The 19,664-nt window shown below is 39.8% G+C and overlaps 1 protein-coding gene across 3 annotated transcripts in view; it reads left to right on the top strand.

Annotated features, from left to right (window-relative positions):
* Positions 1 to 19,664, top strand: part of LOC102692141 (anoctamin-4) — a 123,363-nt gene that overhangs the window by 63,740 nt on the left and 39,959 nt on the right. For 2 of the 3 annotated variants that reach the window (XM_069192788.1, XM_069192786.1), the window contains exons 7-9: positions 8,369 to 8,469; positions 13,559 to 13,603; positions 15,757 to 15,888. In XM_069192788.1, coding sequence (XP_069048889.1) covers positions 8,369 to 8,469; positions 13,559 to 13,603; positions 15,757 to 15,888 — 278 coding nt within the window. The remainder of the gene's footprint in view (positions 1 to 8,368; positions 8,470 to 13,558; positions 13,604 to 15,756; positions 15,889 to 19,664) is intronic. The other variant, XM_069192787.1, reaches the window with a different exon arrangement.

The raw sequence follows: 19,664 nt of genomic DNA on the forward strand, positions 1-19,664 counted from the left end.
CTTATTTCAAGAAAGGCTGGATAAGATCTTGGGATCAACTACCTTCTAACTATATTATGGGCTGAGTTTGCAGCCTTTCTCATGTTCTGCTGTACGTACTGTACACTCATGTACTCTTACAGGCTGTTGCAATTACACTGCCGACAGCAGTCCCAGTCAAGCCTCAGAAGCAGGTCCTCAGGTCTGTAGCACAGCCCACCATGTGGAATTCCCTTTTATCTTGGCTTAGAGAAGGATCACATGCCACCAAGCTCTTGGCACACATCACAGATAAGTGGAGCTTAATCTATCATATAGAGGTCTCTCTTCATCCGTTGGGTACAGTGAAGACACATGGAAAACAATTACAGATGGAAACGGCCGTTTTCGCTATAAAGAATATTATTCTCTAATGTCTCTTCAAGGATTATATTATGAAAGGAGATACTTCTGGATCATCTTTTTGTACCAGCTGCTTTATCTTGTGCTTGCGCAGTGTATATACGTGCACAATATCTAGTGTTTATAGACCAATACCCAGTTATTTATTTTCCATTATTGTGTCCTAAAATTGAAACTTCCAGTCCTGTAAGACTTCCAAGAGAACATAGCAGCTTGTGTGTTGCAAAAACCATCAAAAGAATCATGGGATATTTGGTGTTTCCAAATTATTTATGGTTGTTTGCACTCACAAATATTAACAAAGGACCGAGCGTTGTGCCACAGTAGCAGTGAAGGCAGCAGTGTGGGGGGGGTGGTTAGGACCCATGTCCTCTTAACCTTGAGGCTGTGGGCTCCAATCCTGGGTGACCAATCTTGTACCCTTGAGCAAGGTATTTCACTCAGACTGCTTCGGTAAAATCCCCTAATGTGTAAGTGATTTACACATTTAAGTCACTTTGTATAATAGTGTGAGCCAAATATCAATGAGAATAATAGAAGAGGATGAAGGATAAGTCATCCTACATAACCACAGAACCTCGGTGTCTTGATTTGCTGAGTAAATCAAATTAGAATCGAATGGCACGGTGCAAATGCAATGCAGGAAAACAGTGGTTGGCTCTGCAACATACTGTATTACCTTGGTAATATACATTAAACCTCACAAATACAGTCAAACACAAATTACATTAGAATAGAGGCAGCTGTTACATTGCTTTTATATATCTGTACCTGCAGCATCCTGTGCAGAGTACCGGTTTTCTGTACAATTAGCACAATTCTAAAATTGTCACCCAATTGCAGAGCTGAATCGTGCTGTAATGGTGGGGTAGACTGTACAGTATGTGCAGTGCTGCACAGACTCAGACACAAGAAAGGGATAATGACGCATGCTGGGTGGCATCTTCCAGACTCCTGGATATTCCCTTTGAATGCTGAATGTTTAAATAACCTTCTCTGTAGTTGTGAGGTGTCCTCAGGTACAGGTCTCACTATTCATTTTTGTTAAGTATATATTATATACAATTCCTGTATTGTTGTGCATTTCCAATCAGTTGTATGGGAGTTTACTGACAGGAAGTGACTTGAAAATAAGACATTTTCTAGCTAAACACTGTGTTATGCCCCATTAAGAATATTGTTTCTTTAGCAAAGTGGACATATTTAATTTTTTAATACATTTTTAAACCTTTGACATTATATGGTGTAATACCGAACTTTCATAATAATAATAATCATGGAGTAAAGGAGCATTGAGGTCTCCTGGATAAATAATACTTGGTATTTATTAATAATGGTGTTTTTTTTTCTAACTTTAATACTAATAAAACTGGATGGTATTGAATTTTCCCGTGGCAGGTGGCCTGGCCTTTTGGCGTAGTGCAATTCACCACTGAGCCCTTGTTCAATTGCCGGCAGATGATCTTGATATTATGCCAAAATACATCGTTGTCATATTGTAAAATTGTGAAAATGTATGCACATTTTATTTACTGTACTACAATTTGGGCAATGAAAAAGAATGTTATCTTGTGGCAAAAACACATAAAAATATCATAGTCTCAGTAAAGATTCTGTAATGAAAGATAAAATACAAACAGAACATGTCTAAATCGCTTTAACTTCCAGAGACCATCTAACCAGTATGGTTAACAGTTCTCTTCATTGCAAAGGAACACGTAAAGGTTAATTCCGCGCTGAAAAGTAGACAAAAAGAAACACAGTATTTTGGCTGTTGGGCCTTCCTCAGGTATGACTACTTTTCTTTCTATTTTTAAGCATGGAATTAACCTGTACTTGTTCCTTTGCAGTCAATACATGCTGATAGAGCCCCTCACTATAAATTGTTAATTGTTGTTTATAGTTGTACTGTACAGTACATCACTGTTTGAATTTAATTAATTCATTATTAACGTATGGATGAGAGGTCCAGAAGAAGGTGGTAAATTGGTAAATACTGTAGGTTTGTAATCAATAAAATGTGTGTTTGGCATTCTGTAAAACCCTTTTTCTCTTATAGGCTAAAACAAAATTGAAAAAAAAAAGCTTGCCAGTCTTTATCCTTTGGATGAACTAGTGAATGACAAATGCATCTACTGCCTGCCAGGCTATAACAGCATATGAAAAAAATTCATCCACTGAGATTGTTTCACTGAAGATTTATGCCTTTATCTAACCTGACCTATACAGAGCACAATAAAGAACAAGCAATGGAGGAGTTATCTTATTTTGGTACAGAATTTAGCAATCTCTGTTGTCAGTTTTGGCAAATAATAATGAGCAACGGCTTGCATTTCTGTAGTTCTTATCGTCCTAAAGCATCCTAAGGTGTTTTATATGTAAAAGGAGAGCCACTTCAATACCACTGAGATGCAGGAGGTATCCTACACCAGCAGCCCCACTACCCTGCAGATCAGGTGCTGAACTGAGAAAGCACTAAAAAGGGGCAGGTTAGGGAGGTCAGACTGTGTGAAATTGAGCCACTAGAGTTAGGGGCACAACTCTCACAAGAACAGCCATGGATTTTCAGTTTTGAATCTCTTGGATTTTAAATCCAAGTAATCAGGAGCACATTTCAGTAGTAGTACCTGTATTTATTTATTTTAAATTAATGTTTAAACTTCATCTCAAATGAAGGACTCAGTCATAGGTCCTACAGACCCTCTCCAGTATGAAGTAGTTCACACCTGAAGGCACCACAGCCAAAAAGGTGTTTCTTTTCTTTTCTTTTCTTTTCAGCATGGAACAAACCTTCACTTGTTCCCCTCTACTGTGAACACTCCCATCGCAATGATCGTCTGATGTTGCTTGTTTTGTGTTGCTTCTTTTATGTATTATGTTTTGCTAGTGAAGCAGGAAGAGACCAAGATTTTGAAACATCTGACTTATCATTAGTTTTTGTTAAAGAATGGTGACCACAAAAGCAAGACCTGTCAATGCACCCCAGAAAACAGAAAGTCCTTAGTTTTGAATTTAATTCTACAGTTCAAGATGCTGTTTTGACTAAACTGGGATTTTTGTTTAATCCGTGAGACTCTTTGAGGTAAATCGGATCTTTACATGGATAATCCATATGTTATCTTCATTTTAGTCTCCAGAGGTATCCAATTGTTTGTATTTTCTATAAGATTAAAGTGAAGGAAAATATTGTTACAAATGAGGGTTTAGGAAAATGATGAAGTTCAGGAATTGACAGAGCAGTTTAGTCAATATATAAAATATTTTTTTTATTACCCCCAAAGTTATACCCCCAAACGGTATGATCAGAGGCACGTGAATTCTTTATTCTCTGGCACGGATTTGTTGAGAGGAGTAAGAATAAAAGACACACTTGGTTAAACAAATGTTTAACAATGACAAGACGAACACTACGCTACACACAAAAAAAAACATACAACACACAAGTTAATATATTTACAGGATTTACAGACAAGGCGTTTCAGATGCCAAACATCCAAATCACCCAGAGAAAACCTCAGACTGCTACAAAATATTGAACTCTTAAATAATACCCACAGAGGCCATAATACAAGATAAGCCGATTTCTAAATAAATGTTAAATGATTAAATCTCTCTCTCTGCAAACCTGGATGCCAAAACATAAATGGGAGCCTATATCCCTATTCTAAAACTGCACCCACAAGCAGGAAAGCCATTTCTCACTGACGTATCTTTTACCCAGGAAACCCAAGTTCCCTAAAACACAGAATGGCAAGCTCTCTCTATCAAGGTTCAAGTACTGAGCTCCAGTCAGGTTTGTCTGGCTGATCGTGAAGGGGGGGCTCTTGCCTGGTGCAAGCTTCAGGTCCCAACTCCTCCAGACTCCTCTCTCTTCTCTTCTCTCTCCCTTTTTCTTCTCTTCTTCTGTGGTCTTAAAATTATCTTATATTGTGTGTTTCTGGAGTGCTCTTTGACAATCAACCCACAACTTAGTTACTGTACCTTAATTATATGCCAGCAGCCATATCACACTGCAACTCACCGCTGGCAGCCCAGCAGGTATGAGCCTGGTCAGTACTTGGATGGGAGAAATCCTTGGAAAAACTAAGCTTGCTGCTGGAAACGGTGTTGGTTGGGCCAGCAGGGGGCGCTCACCCTGCGGTCTATGTGGGTCCTAATGCCCCAGTATAGTGACAGTGACACTTTACTGTAAAAAGCCGCTACCTTTGGATGAGACTGTGGTCATTAAAAATCCCTGGGCATTTCATGAAAAGAATAGGGGCGTTACCCCGGCATCCTGGCCAAATTTCCCATTGGCCTTTACCAATCATGGCCTCCTTATAATCCCCATCTCTGAACTGGCTTCATTATTCTGTTCTCCTGCCCATTAATAGCTGATGTGTGGTGAGTGTTCTGGCACACTATGGCTGCCGTCGCATCATCCAGGTGGGGCTGGATCCCCATTACCTGTAAAGTGCTTTGAGTGGTGTGGCCAGAAAAGCGCTATATAAGTGTTAGTAATTATTATTATCTAGGCATATTGAAGTAAACTTTACAATTGTTTTTGCTCAAGGGACTCCCCACATCTCAGCAAACATCCTCTCTGCTTTGAAGCTGGAGTGTTTACTCTGCCAGGTGTCACACACTTTATTTAAACCTTCCTAGTCACCTCTAGCTGTAACAATATTTATTGAGTTTTTCATTTAGTTCAAAATGCTAAAAGAGCTGTAGCTGTAACTATCCATGGTGCTGAAAAACAAACACATTAACTTGTGCATTGCCATAAGCTTACCTGAGGTTACTCAACGTGCAGTTTAAATCAGAGATCCACGGACAGCACTACGGCCAAACTCTCCAGTGAAATCACTCTGTAATTTAACACAAATACAGGCTCTATTGCCACACAGTACTGAAGAAGTCTGGTGTGTGTGGTGAGGGAACTCGTCTTTTTCCACTGGAAATGAGCTTCTGTCACTATAGCAGTATTAAATTAGCCCATCTCTCAGGAACCGTTCACATTGAAATTATTTGCCCTTGTCTTTGCTTGACCCTATTTAATTCTGAGTCCCAACTCTGGAATCTGAACAAAATCAAACACATAAGTCACGTGGCTGTCAGGGGCAGGCTAGCTGATGTGAAAAGGTCTCAGTAATATACTGTACTGTGATTGGTGCAGAATTAGGAGGATCATTTCTAGCTTTAAAGAATTCTGGGAAGCTGTGTCTTGATGTTCCCTTGATTGATGTTTGTGTAGGCAACATTCTGACCGTGAAAAGACAAGTGCATTGTGCAGCCGGCATGCAGGGTGAATATTTCTATTCTAAGGTCTATAATAAGGGAGTAAATAAAGAAGATTTAAAGGAGGCAGTGCTGTAAGAAAATAAGAACTGGAAATATGTAGCCCTAAATATCAGGTCCTGCTGTCCAACACATTGAAAATGTAATAATAATATTAGTAACATTATTAATTGCTTTCCTCATCTGTTACAAGCCAGCAGCTGTATCACCTTGCAACTCCCAGAAAGCTCAGCAGGTGTGAGCCTGGCCAGTACCTGGATGGGAGACTCCTGGGCAAGCTAAGGCTGCTGCTGAAAGAGGTGTGAGTGGGGCCAGCAGGGGGCGCTCACCCTGCGGTCTGTGTGCGTCCTAATGCCCCAGTATAGTGATGGGGACACTATACTGTAAAAAGGCTCCGTCCTTCGGATGAGATGTAAAGCCCGAGGTCCTGACTCTCCATTATCATTAAACATCCCAGGGTGTTTCTCAAAGAGGGTGGGGGTGTTACCCTGGCGTCCTGGCCAAATTTCCTTCTGGTCTTTGCCAATCATGGCCTCCTAATAATCCCCATCTCTGAACTGGCTTCATCACTCTGCTCTCCTCCCCACTGAGAGCTGGTGTGTGGGGAGTGTACTGGTGCACTCTGCTCTCCTCCCCACTGAGAGCTGGTGTGTGGGGAGTGGACTGGTGCACTCTGCTCTCCTCCCCACTGCGAGCTGGTGTGTGGGGAGTGTACTGGTGCACTCTGCTCTCCTCCCCACTGCGAGCTGGTGTGTGGGGAGTGGACTGGTGCACTCTGCTCTCCTCCCCACTGAGAGCTGGTGTGTGGGGAGTGGACTTGTGCACTATGGCTGCCGTTGCATCATCTAGGTGGGGCTGCACACTGGTGGGGGTGGAGGGGATCCCCATTACCTGTAAAGAGCTTTGAGTGGAGTGTCCAGAAAAGCGCTATAAAAGTGTAAGAATTGTTTTTTTGTGTAGTAAGGGTCATGGCAACCCCAAACTATCCTGGAAGCACACAATCCCCACAAACGCAGTGAGAACATGCAGCCTGAATCAATCGCAGGACCCGAAGGCTGTGAGGCAAGAGTGCCACAGCCCTGAAGTAATCTTCCTCTTTTAAAGACAAAGTTTTATTCTCGTTATTTCCTGTACTTCTGCTGATTGTATTACGCAGAGGTCTGCAATCCTGGTCCTGGAGAAGGGTTTCCTGCAGGGTTTATATGCAGCCTTAAATAATCAATAAGCAGAAATCATGCTGATCAAAATAGGTTCATTCAGAGCTTGGCTGGAATGAAATCCATGAGATGCTGTATATCTCCAGGGCTGAAGTTGTATAACCCTGGTATAAACTCTGAGTGTTTCTAAATATGATTTATGTTGCAGCTACAGTAAATACAATTTTGCCACATATAATAATCTTTTTTTTATCTCAACACTTTTGTCCAGTGAGCAGGGTTTGTTTGTCTTCTGCGTTTCTGCTTCTAAGCAAAAGTGCTGCAGTGGTGTAACAAAGAGGCCAAGCACCTACCTCCCAGGTGTTAAATTTAGCCAGAGCCTATTTGTGTGGCATTACTGTAACCTGACACCTCCTAATATCCCTAGAGGAGTTAAGGATTGCTATGATACACATGGAACAGATATTTATTCTAGCTCAGTGATAACGATTATCCCAAACCCTTGCTGCAAAGCTAATGCCGAATTGTCTTGCCTTATGGACTGGAAAAAGAGACATGCTGGTGTTCATCATGCCATTTCACTTATGAACATAAGTGATCATTTTCTTTCACTCTTGTTCATTTAATCATTTCAGTGTGATTGCTCTGGCATCTCGTGGTGAGGTCTGCTGAGCTGAAGCTGATTGAGAGCTAGCAATGTCTTCTGAATGCATCTGAGCACAAAAACACGTGTGTCACATGACGTGACGTTTTCTAGCTTCAGGTTACAATGATCCCATCGTTTGCATTAAATCTAGTCTCTTTCCACACCGCTGAAACCTTACTGATACTCAAGCCAAATCACAAGTCACAGCGTTACCCTTTATTTGACAGTTAAAATACTAAAATAGAAAGTACTGAGCACATGCTGTAGAAATATCCATTCCTTGAATAGCTCTTGGGGAATAATGTACTGTAAATAAGCACATAATAGATTCCTGCACCTGAGGATATAACTTTGATTATTTTAAGGCAGAATTAGGAATTCTGTTACCAAAGGTAAACCGTTATTTTCCTTACTGTGAAAACAGTTTTGTAAAGGCGCTTTGCTAATTATGAGCAATCTTCTTCAAAGCTTGGGGTGGTCTGTTTAACTGGCAGCCCTGATTCATGGGATTATAATATTTTTCTAAAGTTTTAATTGTCATTATCATCTGTGTTCCAAAATGGTCAAATTGAAAATCTTTTTTTTAAATTGATTGCATATTTATTTAGAGATACAAAAACATCTTAAAATAATTAATTATTTAGTACAGTTTAGACTTGAAATATTGTGCAGTGCATCCAAGATTTAGATTAATGTTCTTCATTAATACCATTTCTGTTAACTTCTCCTGCGTATGCAAAGAACATATATCTTATATACTGTATATAATAATATACAGTACTGTATATTATATATTTTATAAAGTACACATAAAGTATACTTTAAAGAACATCTGCTCAAATAATTTGAATATGCTACAATTATTACATTTTTTCCATGTCTAATACTGTCTCTATTTTTGTTGCAGTCATCCTTAACAAACAGCGATATCATATTTCTGAAGTTACATGCCCCCTGGGAAGTCCTTTGCAGATATGCAGAACTAATGAACATACGTATGCCTTTCAGGTAGGTGTGAATTTCTCCCTTGATCTTCAGCTGCCACCATTTCAAGTCAGTAAACATCATACTTTAATTTGTCATTAGATGTAAATTCTGAGGGTCTTCAATTCAGAGCAAGGAAGAAAAAAATGGCAATAGCTTTTTGTTTTTAAATAATCCTGTGTTAAGTAAGGTCGGAGTTTGTGTTCTAATCTGTATTAAACACTTTGTTAACCACAGCTTTTTAATAAATAGCCCGTTATTGGTTATTTCTGTGAAAGTTCTACAGGTTGATTGACAAGGACTATTTGTAGGATTGAATGGAGTCTTGGTGAGTCAACTGCTTATTTCTGTTACTAAAGCAGACCACTGGCAATGGCAGATGTTGGTCTGCTGGCCAGTCCCGCTGAGCTCAATGGTAGCCCTGTGTTTTGAATTTCATTGTTTTTCGTTTATTGACGAAGGCATGAATCAAAGCCTGTCAAACCCCAGGTTTGCAAAAGCTTTTTGATCTTCAGAATGTGTCCAGTGTGATTTCACAATCGGCTACCTCCTGTCTTTGTCCCTGTTACAATCCTGACTGAGAAAAGGGATTTTACTCTGTCTGGAAACTTCAGAATACAGCATCACAAAAGGAAATAGCAGAAGAATTTAGAAAACATTCATCAGTGAGCTTGAGCAAAAGAAAGTGTAAGCACGACAAAATTCTAACCCTGAGAAACTTGAAAAATAGTTGATAGGAAAAAATACATGTTCTTAAAAATTTAGATTTTATTATACAATGGAAGTATAGAAGTAGAACCAGCCATTTACCAGCACAATGCCTCTTGCTTGATCGGCAATAGTAAGCCTTTAATGGTGAAAAAAGATCTATATAACAAAATTATTCATAACTCCAGCTTGGGTTTAATGCAGACTTGGTCCTCGGAGTAAGCATGTCTGTTTCTGTTCTTATTGAATGTGTTGTCTACTGCACAGACAAGTAGTAATAAAGCCCTACTGTATCTGTAGTGGTTTAAGCAACAGTCAGTGTACAGTATACAGTATAAGGAGGCTAAAGACACTTCAGAGATTTCTAAATGTCTCTCCCCATGCGTACATTTTATATTGGTGTGTATAAGGTACCTTATAAAGAAAGTAATCTGTTAAAAGCTTGATACTTGTATGGTGATACTTTGAGTCTAGTTCTTTCCTTTTCTTTATTATGGATGGCTTCGTGTGTCATTCATGGATGTGAAGCTGATCTCTTTGATATCATTGCTCCCCTCCACCGTTTTCTAAACTACAGCCTCTAGTTTAGGCCTGTTTTTCACCCCCAAAAATGTATGGAATTACAAATGAACTCTGTATCATGGATCTACAAGAACATAAGAAAGGTTACAAATGACAGGACCTTTGTCAATTGACTGTTACCATTATCAGCTGATTTATAAAAATAGATTTAAATCTCCAAAACTTCCTTATCGCCAGCATTTAGCTTGATAATTTTAAGCCTAACAACTTGCAGGACTTTGGCACAGTTCTTACCGTTTTCCTGAAAATCATTGGGTGTTAAAGAAAAGGAAGGCTCAGCTGAAAATAAAGTAAATGAGCTCAGTGAATCCCTTCTTTCATTTTTTTCTTACTGGTATTTGCTGGGTGGTGTTGTCTCTGATGTATTGTATGTAGAGGGAGGAATGTTGGGAAATCACTTTGAAGTCTCTGCTTTCACTTAATTGCTTTGTGTAGACAGCATAAGGCAATTTCAATCCGTCTAGTTTCTTCAGGAGTGGAGACCGCAAACTAAAGAATTCCTTGCTTAAATGGGATAAGGATGATATCAGACTGCAAGGCTGGAGACTAGGGACACTGTGGAAGCTACTGCATCTCTATATTTCTCTTTGACATCTTGTACCTACAATATAAAGGATTTCTCTTACTGCCGCTGTTAGCAAAACTCTCGTGAGTTTAAATGAGTGGTGCAAACTGACTTATGCTACTGCAGGCAATATTAATAAAGGACTCGGGGATTAATAATGTTTCCCATTACATTATTTGGACAAAGAATGCACAAGCAATATTATGAATCCCCAAACGTTCAATAAAGTCTTATCTATCTATCTATGTTATATAGACATGACCAGACTTTTTTATCTGAAATAATGAATAATCCACGATTATCCATGATTAATAAAAAATGTTTATTGTGCATGTTTATTCTTGTGCTTTTTGTTCATCTCTGTGTGTAGCACAGTTTCACAGTTTGCTGTTAATGAGTGTTTTACAGTGTCCCCTCTTGGATATACTGTAATACCCTGGCAGAAAATTGCTTTCATACAAGTATGTTTGTTTTTAAAGAAGATCCAAAGTCTCAAAGAGTGTTTCCCCTTTGGATATTATCAGAGACTTTGTTTCTAAGAGTGAAATGCCTTTCGTACTGCACCGTGGAACAGGTCAGGTCTTTCTGTTGGCCAGCGTGTACTAGGAGTCCTCCGTCATGAAGACCACAAACTTGCAGTGCAAAGGACCACGTACAGTAGCTACTGTACTGAACATCTCGTATTCTACTTTCTTACTTACTACCTTAGAGTGGAAGGGGCTCTCTTTCAGCTAGGCCATCACTGAGAAATTGGATAGGTGAGCTACAGTACATATTGCTTTTTTAGTTAGAAGGATCTGAGAAAAATCACATTTCCTTTATAAACAGTGTTACATACAGTAAGTTACAGTATAAAGTATGATCGCAGACAAGGTTTGTTCTGTTGATCAGAGTGAACCTGAAGGCCAGCACAGTACCTGCTGTGTACTTTCTAAAATGTTTCAGGGGGGAAAAACAGGATCACCTTAAGAAAAGGAGTAGAATGAAGCACAAGCACCGGAAAAGGGGATTTTAGAAAGGTCAAGAGAAAGAAACTGATATTGCAACTGAGGCTAATAATAAATAATGAAAGGTTCCTGTAATTGTACAGGAAAAATGTATCCTGTAAATAATGGAAAATGTCTAGATAACGAAGGAGAAATAACTGATTTTTTAGAGTATTTCACTCTGGTGTTCACTAAGGAAGGAGTCAACAGCATGCTTTGGGCAGAAGTACTGTATCTGGGCTACTACAGTCAATCAAGGTTATTTAATCTCCATGGCCCGATGATATCAGGCCCAGCTGTACTTAATGAAACAAGAAATGTTACACAGACGCTATTAGCACAACTCTTCTGACAGACACCAGGGGTAATACCCAAGGACTGGAGAATTGTGAATATAGTGCCTGTTCTTAAAAGGAGTGGCATAACTGAACCAAATCGTTCTAGACTAATATGTCTGAACTCTATTACAAGTAAGGTTCTGGTAAAAATAATTAGAGCCAAACTACAGGATGACCTGAAAAGGAACAGCTGTGCAATGTCAAAGACCGTCCTGTGTATTGACACAGACATTTGTGACTCATATCCCTGCTTTCTTTTAAAACACAACGAGTGGAAAAGTTAAACCTTGAGTAGACAGTAAATTTAAGACAGAAGCAACATACTGTAGCCAGAACAGCTGTAATTCGGGGGAAACAGATAGACGGCAGATTGAAAGACTCAGTATGATGTGAGTCACTGCATATTTTCTAACTCACTGAATTTAATGAATTAAATGTAATAAACTGTACAACACTGTTATACTGTATGTGAAGCAGGGTGAACCCCAGCAAAACCTACAAAGATGATACATTCAGTAAAATGCTCTGAATACAGAAAAAGTACTCAGACCCTGTTCTTGGTGGAAGAACCCTTGACAGTATGTACTGTGAATTTCTCTGGATAGACCTGCTTGCACGGTGGGTTGTTCTAAGTTTGTCTGTTCTTCTTGACAAAATTGCTACAGTTCTTACAAGTTAAATTGGGAAAGCTCGGGGACTACGGTCTCCAAGCCTCACCCTCATGGTGCTGACCTGAGTCTGCCACGGAAAAACATTTCTCACTTTAGTCTTGTCTGATGAGAAACCTTCTGCCACACGTCAGCAGTATCTCAAGATGGGTCTTTTTTTCAGTTCCTGTCGCTTGTCCAGACAGGTCCACTCAGTGTCAGTGTACGAACAGTGGCTCCCATGTCAAAAATAGAACTGTGCAAATCTTTCAAGTCACTGTGGGCTTCACAGAGGCCTCTCAAACCTGTTTGCCACTCGGCTGACCCTTCAGTTTGGGCAGACCGACTGATCTGGGTGATATGATGCATATTTCACTTCACTGTACTCAAAGGGATAAATAAGCTTCTCCTGATCTGTGCCTCTCTACCACTTCATCCTTGGTTAGTTGTGGCTTGAAATTCAATATCTAAGGGGATTAACATAATGGATGTTTTTACTTTGAAGTCAAGTAAAACTGCTTTGATTACACACGGACATAGGCCACCACACTCATTCACTTACCTTTCATAATATCCTTCTGCATGTGAATTGATAACAAAGGGGCTGACGACTGAATATTCAGAATCTTCTAATTGTGTTTAAAAAATATGTTCATTTTGTCTGTTCACATTGTGTTGATTCTAAACATAAAGCACTATTTAAAAGTGTTATGATTACAGACTCACTCAGTGACGAACGCCAGCGTTGCAAGGAGGTGTCTAGTTTTTCGAGGCGTTCCGTTTGCTTTCTGCTGACAATGTGAGCCTGGACAGAATGCTATGTATGCAAAAAGAAAAGGTTTTTGAGCAAATACACATCCTGCTTTATATACTGTACTGCACAGAAGGCTCTGCTTTGCCTTACCTTGTTCTGCATGCTTCATTATCCCATGTTCATGGGCCAGAGTTCCTAGCAGGCTGGGAGACAGTGAGGCACAATGAGAAACACAGCACCTGCTGTCCCAGAATGTCAGTAGCTGTATGATCTCCAGGTAGAGTTTTGCACAGCCTCTCCTGATGATTTCCTTAACCTCTCCATGAAAATGACATTGAGATGGCTTTGCAGCGCTTCACCGGAGTCCTAATCACTCTGGCACACGTTTTCTCATAAGTGGTCTTTTAATCTCTCCCTCTAGTCTGCCTTCTTACAGGCTTCTGTCTTCAATCTCCTTTCCTTCCTTGCTAGTTCTTACTGTAACTGACGATGGGTTTTCTTCTCGAGTGGCTTCATTTTTGCTGTTCTTCCAGGAGAAAAATCTATTACCTGCACCGGCGGTACAAGTTCATGAGCAGGTTGGTGAAAGCAGCATGCTCTGTGTCTTGTGGAAAATGCATCTATTGAAATTCGAGTCCTAAAGCACCTCAGCTCCCTCTCATTAAAGTCACAATACATATCCATCGCTCTGTTTCCATTCCATTGGTGGTGGGAATGCATGTTTCAGAAAAAAATGGGCTTTTTAGTGTAACCAACAGTCTGTTCAGATTTACTTTAGAATTTATATTTATTATACTGTATTCAGTATATTGTACAGTACGTGTACAAACAATAGCATGCAACTCCTTTTACTAGAATGGAGGAACAGAGCTTGGTGGTGGAGCTGTTGTATTGTAGCTAAATAAAATCCAAGGCTACAGTATGTGTATGGTTATGGACTGGTGCACCACGCGACTTTCAGTAGAAGATATTGAGGGTATTTGAAGTGCTAATTTAATGTACCGTACTTGCTCAGATGTAGAGTACAGTATGTTACATTGGGAATATGGCACCAGGAAGTGTGAGATGGAGCTTTTGGCTTGGGTGGCTCCTGTGTCACAAGAAGCTACTTTTATTTCCAGGGAACTGAGAGAAAAGTATCATTTCCATCTGTTTTTTCATGCTGAAAATCCCAACATGCCTGTACAGGAGAGTGAGCATGTGCTGAAGGAACTCTCCTGACTGCACAGCCAGCTCACTGGGGCCCAAGCCCACTCAGGCCTGGTGTAGCCTAATGGAGAAGGATGCATTGCATGGGCAGAAAATAATGACAATTTAAGTGGAAAACGAATGTGTTGTCTTGAATGGCTGATGCTTGAGAACATTTTAAGTACAATTACTTTAAATTAAATTACTTTGATTCAGTTTCGTTCTCTGTTATCAAATATTTAGTGACAGCACAATGACCAGTTAAAAAGCATATAAAGGAACAAGATGTTACACAGTGGTTTGCCTTGGTCCTTTATGTACAGTGCATTTGACATAGACTGTAGTAAAAGCAATTGGTCTCTGAGGGTTTCTCCCACTTTAGGCTCAGAGCAAGTTAAGCCACCCACCCTTATTTTAGAATAAATGTTCTTATTACAGTCACTTAGCTACACAGACATTTAAAAAAGCTGCTGTTCCTTCTTCCCCTAGGAAAAAAAATCTTTTTTCCATAAAGTATAATTATGCATGGGAGTAAAAAGGACATGAAACACAATGCCCAATCGTTTTTGACATCATAATTTTGAAAAAGCTGTCTGATTTTAAGCCTTAGAGGAGTGTTAGCAACGTACAGAAGTTTTTCTGTTGCAATAGATTTCAGCCGTCACAAAAGGATTTAGCGACCTGCCGCCTTCTTCACGGGCAGCCGAATACTGTATCTCCTGATTGAGAGGAAGGTGACCTAAATGCCAAATCAGCTAAGGCAGTTTTTTTTAAAGAGCTGTGGAAGAATGTTTGCTCTGCCAGCGATGAACTGTACATTCTCTAAGGCAATTTTGAAGACCTAAAATTGTCCCGTTTTTAAAACCGTGAAATACAACCCCTCTTAAAAACAGACAGCTACTACTACACTTACGTTTTTCTGGAATTAGTTTCATTAATGGAATAATTACCCAGAGCTACCCATCATCCAGGCGCTAGCCATGTGTAATGGTATTTTTTGGAAGTGCAATCGTAATGTTTGGTAATACCAAAGGGGAAGTGCAAAATGTTCCTTGTAGTGATTAATAAGAATATTAAAAAAGCTTGATATGTTAACTTCAATGTGTTTGATCTTTTTCAAAGTCTGACTACAGTACAAACAGGGCCACATGGGACAGCAATAAATGTGAATTCTTAATGAGTATTAAAAGAAATACAGTAGGTGGTACATATACAGTACTAATATGGACGTCTGTGTGGGTGGGCAGCGTTCCTATCATCAGCATTCCTAAACCTGCTTAAAATTCAGGGAAGAGAAGGGACAACAATTGTACCTCAGTGACTGTACGTGATTCAGTATTGTGAGAAAGCTACAAACAATGGAAAAAAAACGAAGCTTTGCTTACACTGAAGCTGTTGAAAATGACCCCCTGTCTATTTCTTTATCAGCGGTCTAGAAATGTATGCAGCAAATACGAGGGAGAAATTGCAGGTTTTCAGAAAAGTCGGAGGCCCTGTTTGATCGCTAATGCATTCTTCATTCCTCTCCCCCTCCCTGAGGCAGGATGGAGAAAAGAATAAGCAGGTTTCGAGGATGGCTGCCCCGAAAGCCAATGAAATTCGACAAGGACACACTGCCGGATCTGGAGGAGAACGACAGCTACACGGCCCCCTTCAGCCAGCAGAGGATACACCAGTGAGTGCCTGGCTCTTCCTCACAGCTGGGCGGCAGCCTCACTTGGCTCTTGCCAGAGGGGCTGTGTGCATCCTCAGCAGCTTCCTTCCCTGCCAAATGTCTAGAACATGCTACACTGCTACAAGACCCAGGAAAAGGGAGGCGTGTGATAGGATGAATGAAAATATGACTCAATCGAACCTTATGCAATTACTTAAACTAACTGCTATTGTAATCTGGATTCTGCTTTTTAAGTATTTGAGCAAGCAGTGAGCAGTCTTACTGAGGCACCCCAATGTGAAGACGGAATTCAGACCCATTCATGAATCATCATTCATACTGTCACAAAAACCTCCATTTGTGTAGTTTTTTATCTTTTCAGATTGCGCTTAAAAACTCATGGGTTTTTATCCTCTGCATCTTCCATTTTACCAGTCCAAGAATTTGACATTATAACGATGCCGGGATTATTTGCAGGGCTGTTTTGAAACATATGTACAGCTGCGCACAGGTGGAATCAGAATGCACTGCACTCATTGTTGTTCTGAAAACATGAATATTACAAAACACCTTCTGTTCTGACCCAGGCTGCGATCAAAACTAAATTTTAATTTACTTTTTATTTATATTTCTGTATTTTTTATCTAATGCTGCTTCAAGTCTTAGAAGGTTTAAGCAAAGGAAAATAAATTAATATTGAAATAATACTCTTCCAGATGTCGTGCACTCGCCTTCAACAGCTTCATAGTCGCAGACTGCAGCCTTTGTGGATGACACTCGTGTGTTTGGAAATCCACAGACAGTTCCTAGTGCAGGGTATTAAATTAAACAAAGGGGCTCGTCTGTGAGTGTGGCAGCACATCAGGCAGCATGAAGAAAGGAAGTCTGGAGATGCTAATGGCATTTAAAGAAATGTGTGGGAGTCATTTATCTGTAATTAGGGATTATCTGAGGAGAGCATGTTAGTATACCACTTCAGCATCATGCTTTAGGTTTCTCCTTCAAAACAGTGTCTAACAAAAAATGAGAAAAATGAAGTGAAATATCTTTCATTTTAGGAACAAGTAATACTGTAGGTTTATTCCAATCTGAAAAGAGAAGAGAGAAAACACAAGGTTTCGGCTGTGAAGCCTTCTTCAGGACACCTGTATAATGAAGTAATAAACCCATTACTTGTTCCTTTGCAGACTACGCATGCTGACGCAGCTCCCCACCTGAACATTTTTCATTTTAGTTCACTAGCAGTGACTCCAGTCTTATAAAATGAAAGTTGAAATAAAATCACTGGGTCTACAGTTTGGGGAATCCCTAGGGAGTCTAATCGGGGACAGCAGAGTTTACACTGCTACATATTCAAAAGAATCATGGGCTCTTTACTGAGTATGCAGACAGGACCTCAGGTTGACATCCCTTCTGAAGGATGACTTCCTCTGCAGCACAGTATCCCCTGGTTTCCGTAGAAGTCTCCCATACCAGAACTGACAAAGCTCAGCTTCTCCTCACTTCTGAGACCTGAAGGGTAATGTTGCTGCCTAGCTTGTAATTCACAGGGGTGCTGTCCATTTGGAAATTGATGAAAACAGGTGAATATTATTTATTTAAAAGGATATTTTGCAGTTGCATAGGGATATCCAGATCAGCACACAATACACCTGTTTTTGGCTTAAAGTACTCAACTAAAACGATGTTACACGAAGAGATGCCTTTGAATTACTATAGAGCACACCCTGTTCTCCTTATTCAGGCAGCATACAGTATGTTCCTAAACTATCCATGAATAACAAAAAATGCATATACTGGGAAGAGCTCTTCTATTCCACACAAATACAGTATATAGTATATAGTACACCATGCAGATCAACATATATGTGGCAAATAGCAAAAGGACCTGAGAGAAGAAATACAGTACAGCACAGTTTTATGTTTTCTGGAATATTATAAAATGAACATAAGTGTACATTCCAGTACTTTTACAGTTCCCTAGCTCAGTAATCTTCAGGACAGGGGGATGGGGTGTAATTGTGACCCGGGGGTAAAAATAGGGGTGTGAATTTTGAATTTAGCCTCAGTGATGGTCTTTGAAGCTTTGGGCTTTGACAGTGTTCTAGAAGCTTTGGTTCTCTGATCAGTCTGACAATATTCTAGAAGTTTCAGGCTTCTTTGATTGTTCTAGAAGTGATGGGCCTCTTTAAAAAGAGTCCTGCAGCTACAGTAACTGCAGCATGAATATGTTCAGGTTTCGGCTAGCCACTGTCTTTTGATGGCAAGTTACTATACTGGTTTACTTCTAAAACCAATTCACTCCAAATAAGCTGCGATCTTTCGTTAATTTCAGGATAATAAACCGTTTTTAGTCCGCTCTTAAAAACTCTGGGGATACTGTGCTGTAAGAGATGCCTTCTTTTGAGTGAGATTTTAAATGCAGTTCCTGAATACTTGGTCACTAAAGAACCCATGTATCATTTGGAAAGAGTATTAAAGGAATCCCACTATGGGTGAGTACAAACTGACCTAGCTGAAGTTCCCCTTTAATTCAGCTGGTGGAGTAATTTCCCACTTCTCCTCCTGATCTGCTGGTGCAGGATGGCTGCTGTGTGTACTGTATGTGAAGACCTCTGGGATCTTTCAGGATCCCATGCATCACAACCATTTTACATGCAGTTAAATTATTCAGTCTTAGGGTGATCTGTGAATTTGCAAAGGAATTGGACTTTGTAGATTTGCCTTCTTTCTATTGGAATTTTTTCAGGCTATAGTATACCTATAATATAGCAAATATATGCTCTTTTTTTGCAGTCTTTTTTCTGTGCTATTTTAAAATCGAGGAAACTAGTCAGGTTTTCTGCCAGGCAAATACAGTACCTGCATGCTTTATCCCCAAGGGGAATATCGGTATACAAACACCCCATGCTAAGCTCGGTGACAAGCTTTCGGAGGGAATGAAATGGATGATCAAAGACCGTGGGGAGATACTTGTGAGAACAGAGGAAAGTCGAATACATTATAAAACACTAAACACCTATAGAACTACATAAATGGATCCTAAAATGCACCTTTCATGTGTCTGACAAACGCTGTGGGAAATGAGCAGCATCAGGTTGTTGATTTTTTTTAAAGAACCATCAGTGAAGAGTTAGAAAAAAGCTACCATGCTTGCTGTTGACACACACATTTCACTTTCTGTTGTGCCCTGCCATTTGAAAGCTGGTTTCTGTTTCCATTCTTTGCAGCATGCTTTGAAACTGTGTGTATTGGTTGGATTTCTTTGGTTTGCCACCTGTCCCTTTGAGATTGTGTGGGATGCTCCTAAAGACCAGATGATTGCATGAAATCTTGTATTATAAGGTATCCCACTGCTTTTTATTCAATGACTTGTTTTGCATTTGCACATTTTAGACAGATTTGAGTGTTAAACATTCTGTTTTTTGGAGAACTGTAACACAAGCCTCTTCACCAAGGTAAACTGTAATACCCTGTTATGAAAGAATGCGTTTGGCTTCAGAAGGATAATATGAAAAAGGCTTTAGAGGCCCCCTTATCTGCCTTTTCCCCTGTGTTTAATAAAAAAACAATTTCAGTATAATTACCACTGGCACCGCAGAACTCCGCTGCACATTAACCATGCCTTTATCTACTGTAGCTTAGCCATCCTATTAAAATGAATGTTGTTATAGTATTAACAGATCCACATGTTTTATTTCACCTTATAACAGAATAATAGCATTTTGCTTGAAATCATTCTGTTTATAGCCAAATAAGCTGTGGTGGTACTTAAAAAGATGGATTGGCATAATCCA

This window comes from Lepisosteus oculatus, chromosome 7 (genome assembly GCF_040954835.1).
Source record: "Lepisosteus oculatus isolate fLepOcu1 chromosome 7, fLepOcu1.hap2, whole genome shotgun sequence".
NCBI lineage: Eukaryota > Metazoa > Chordata > Actinopteri > Semionotiformes > Lepisosteidae > Lepisosteus > Lepisosteus oculatus.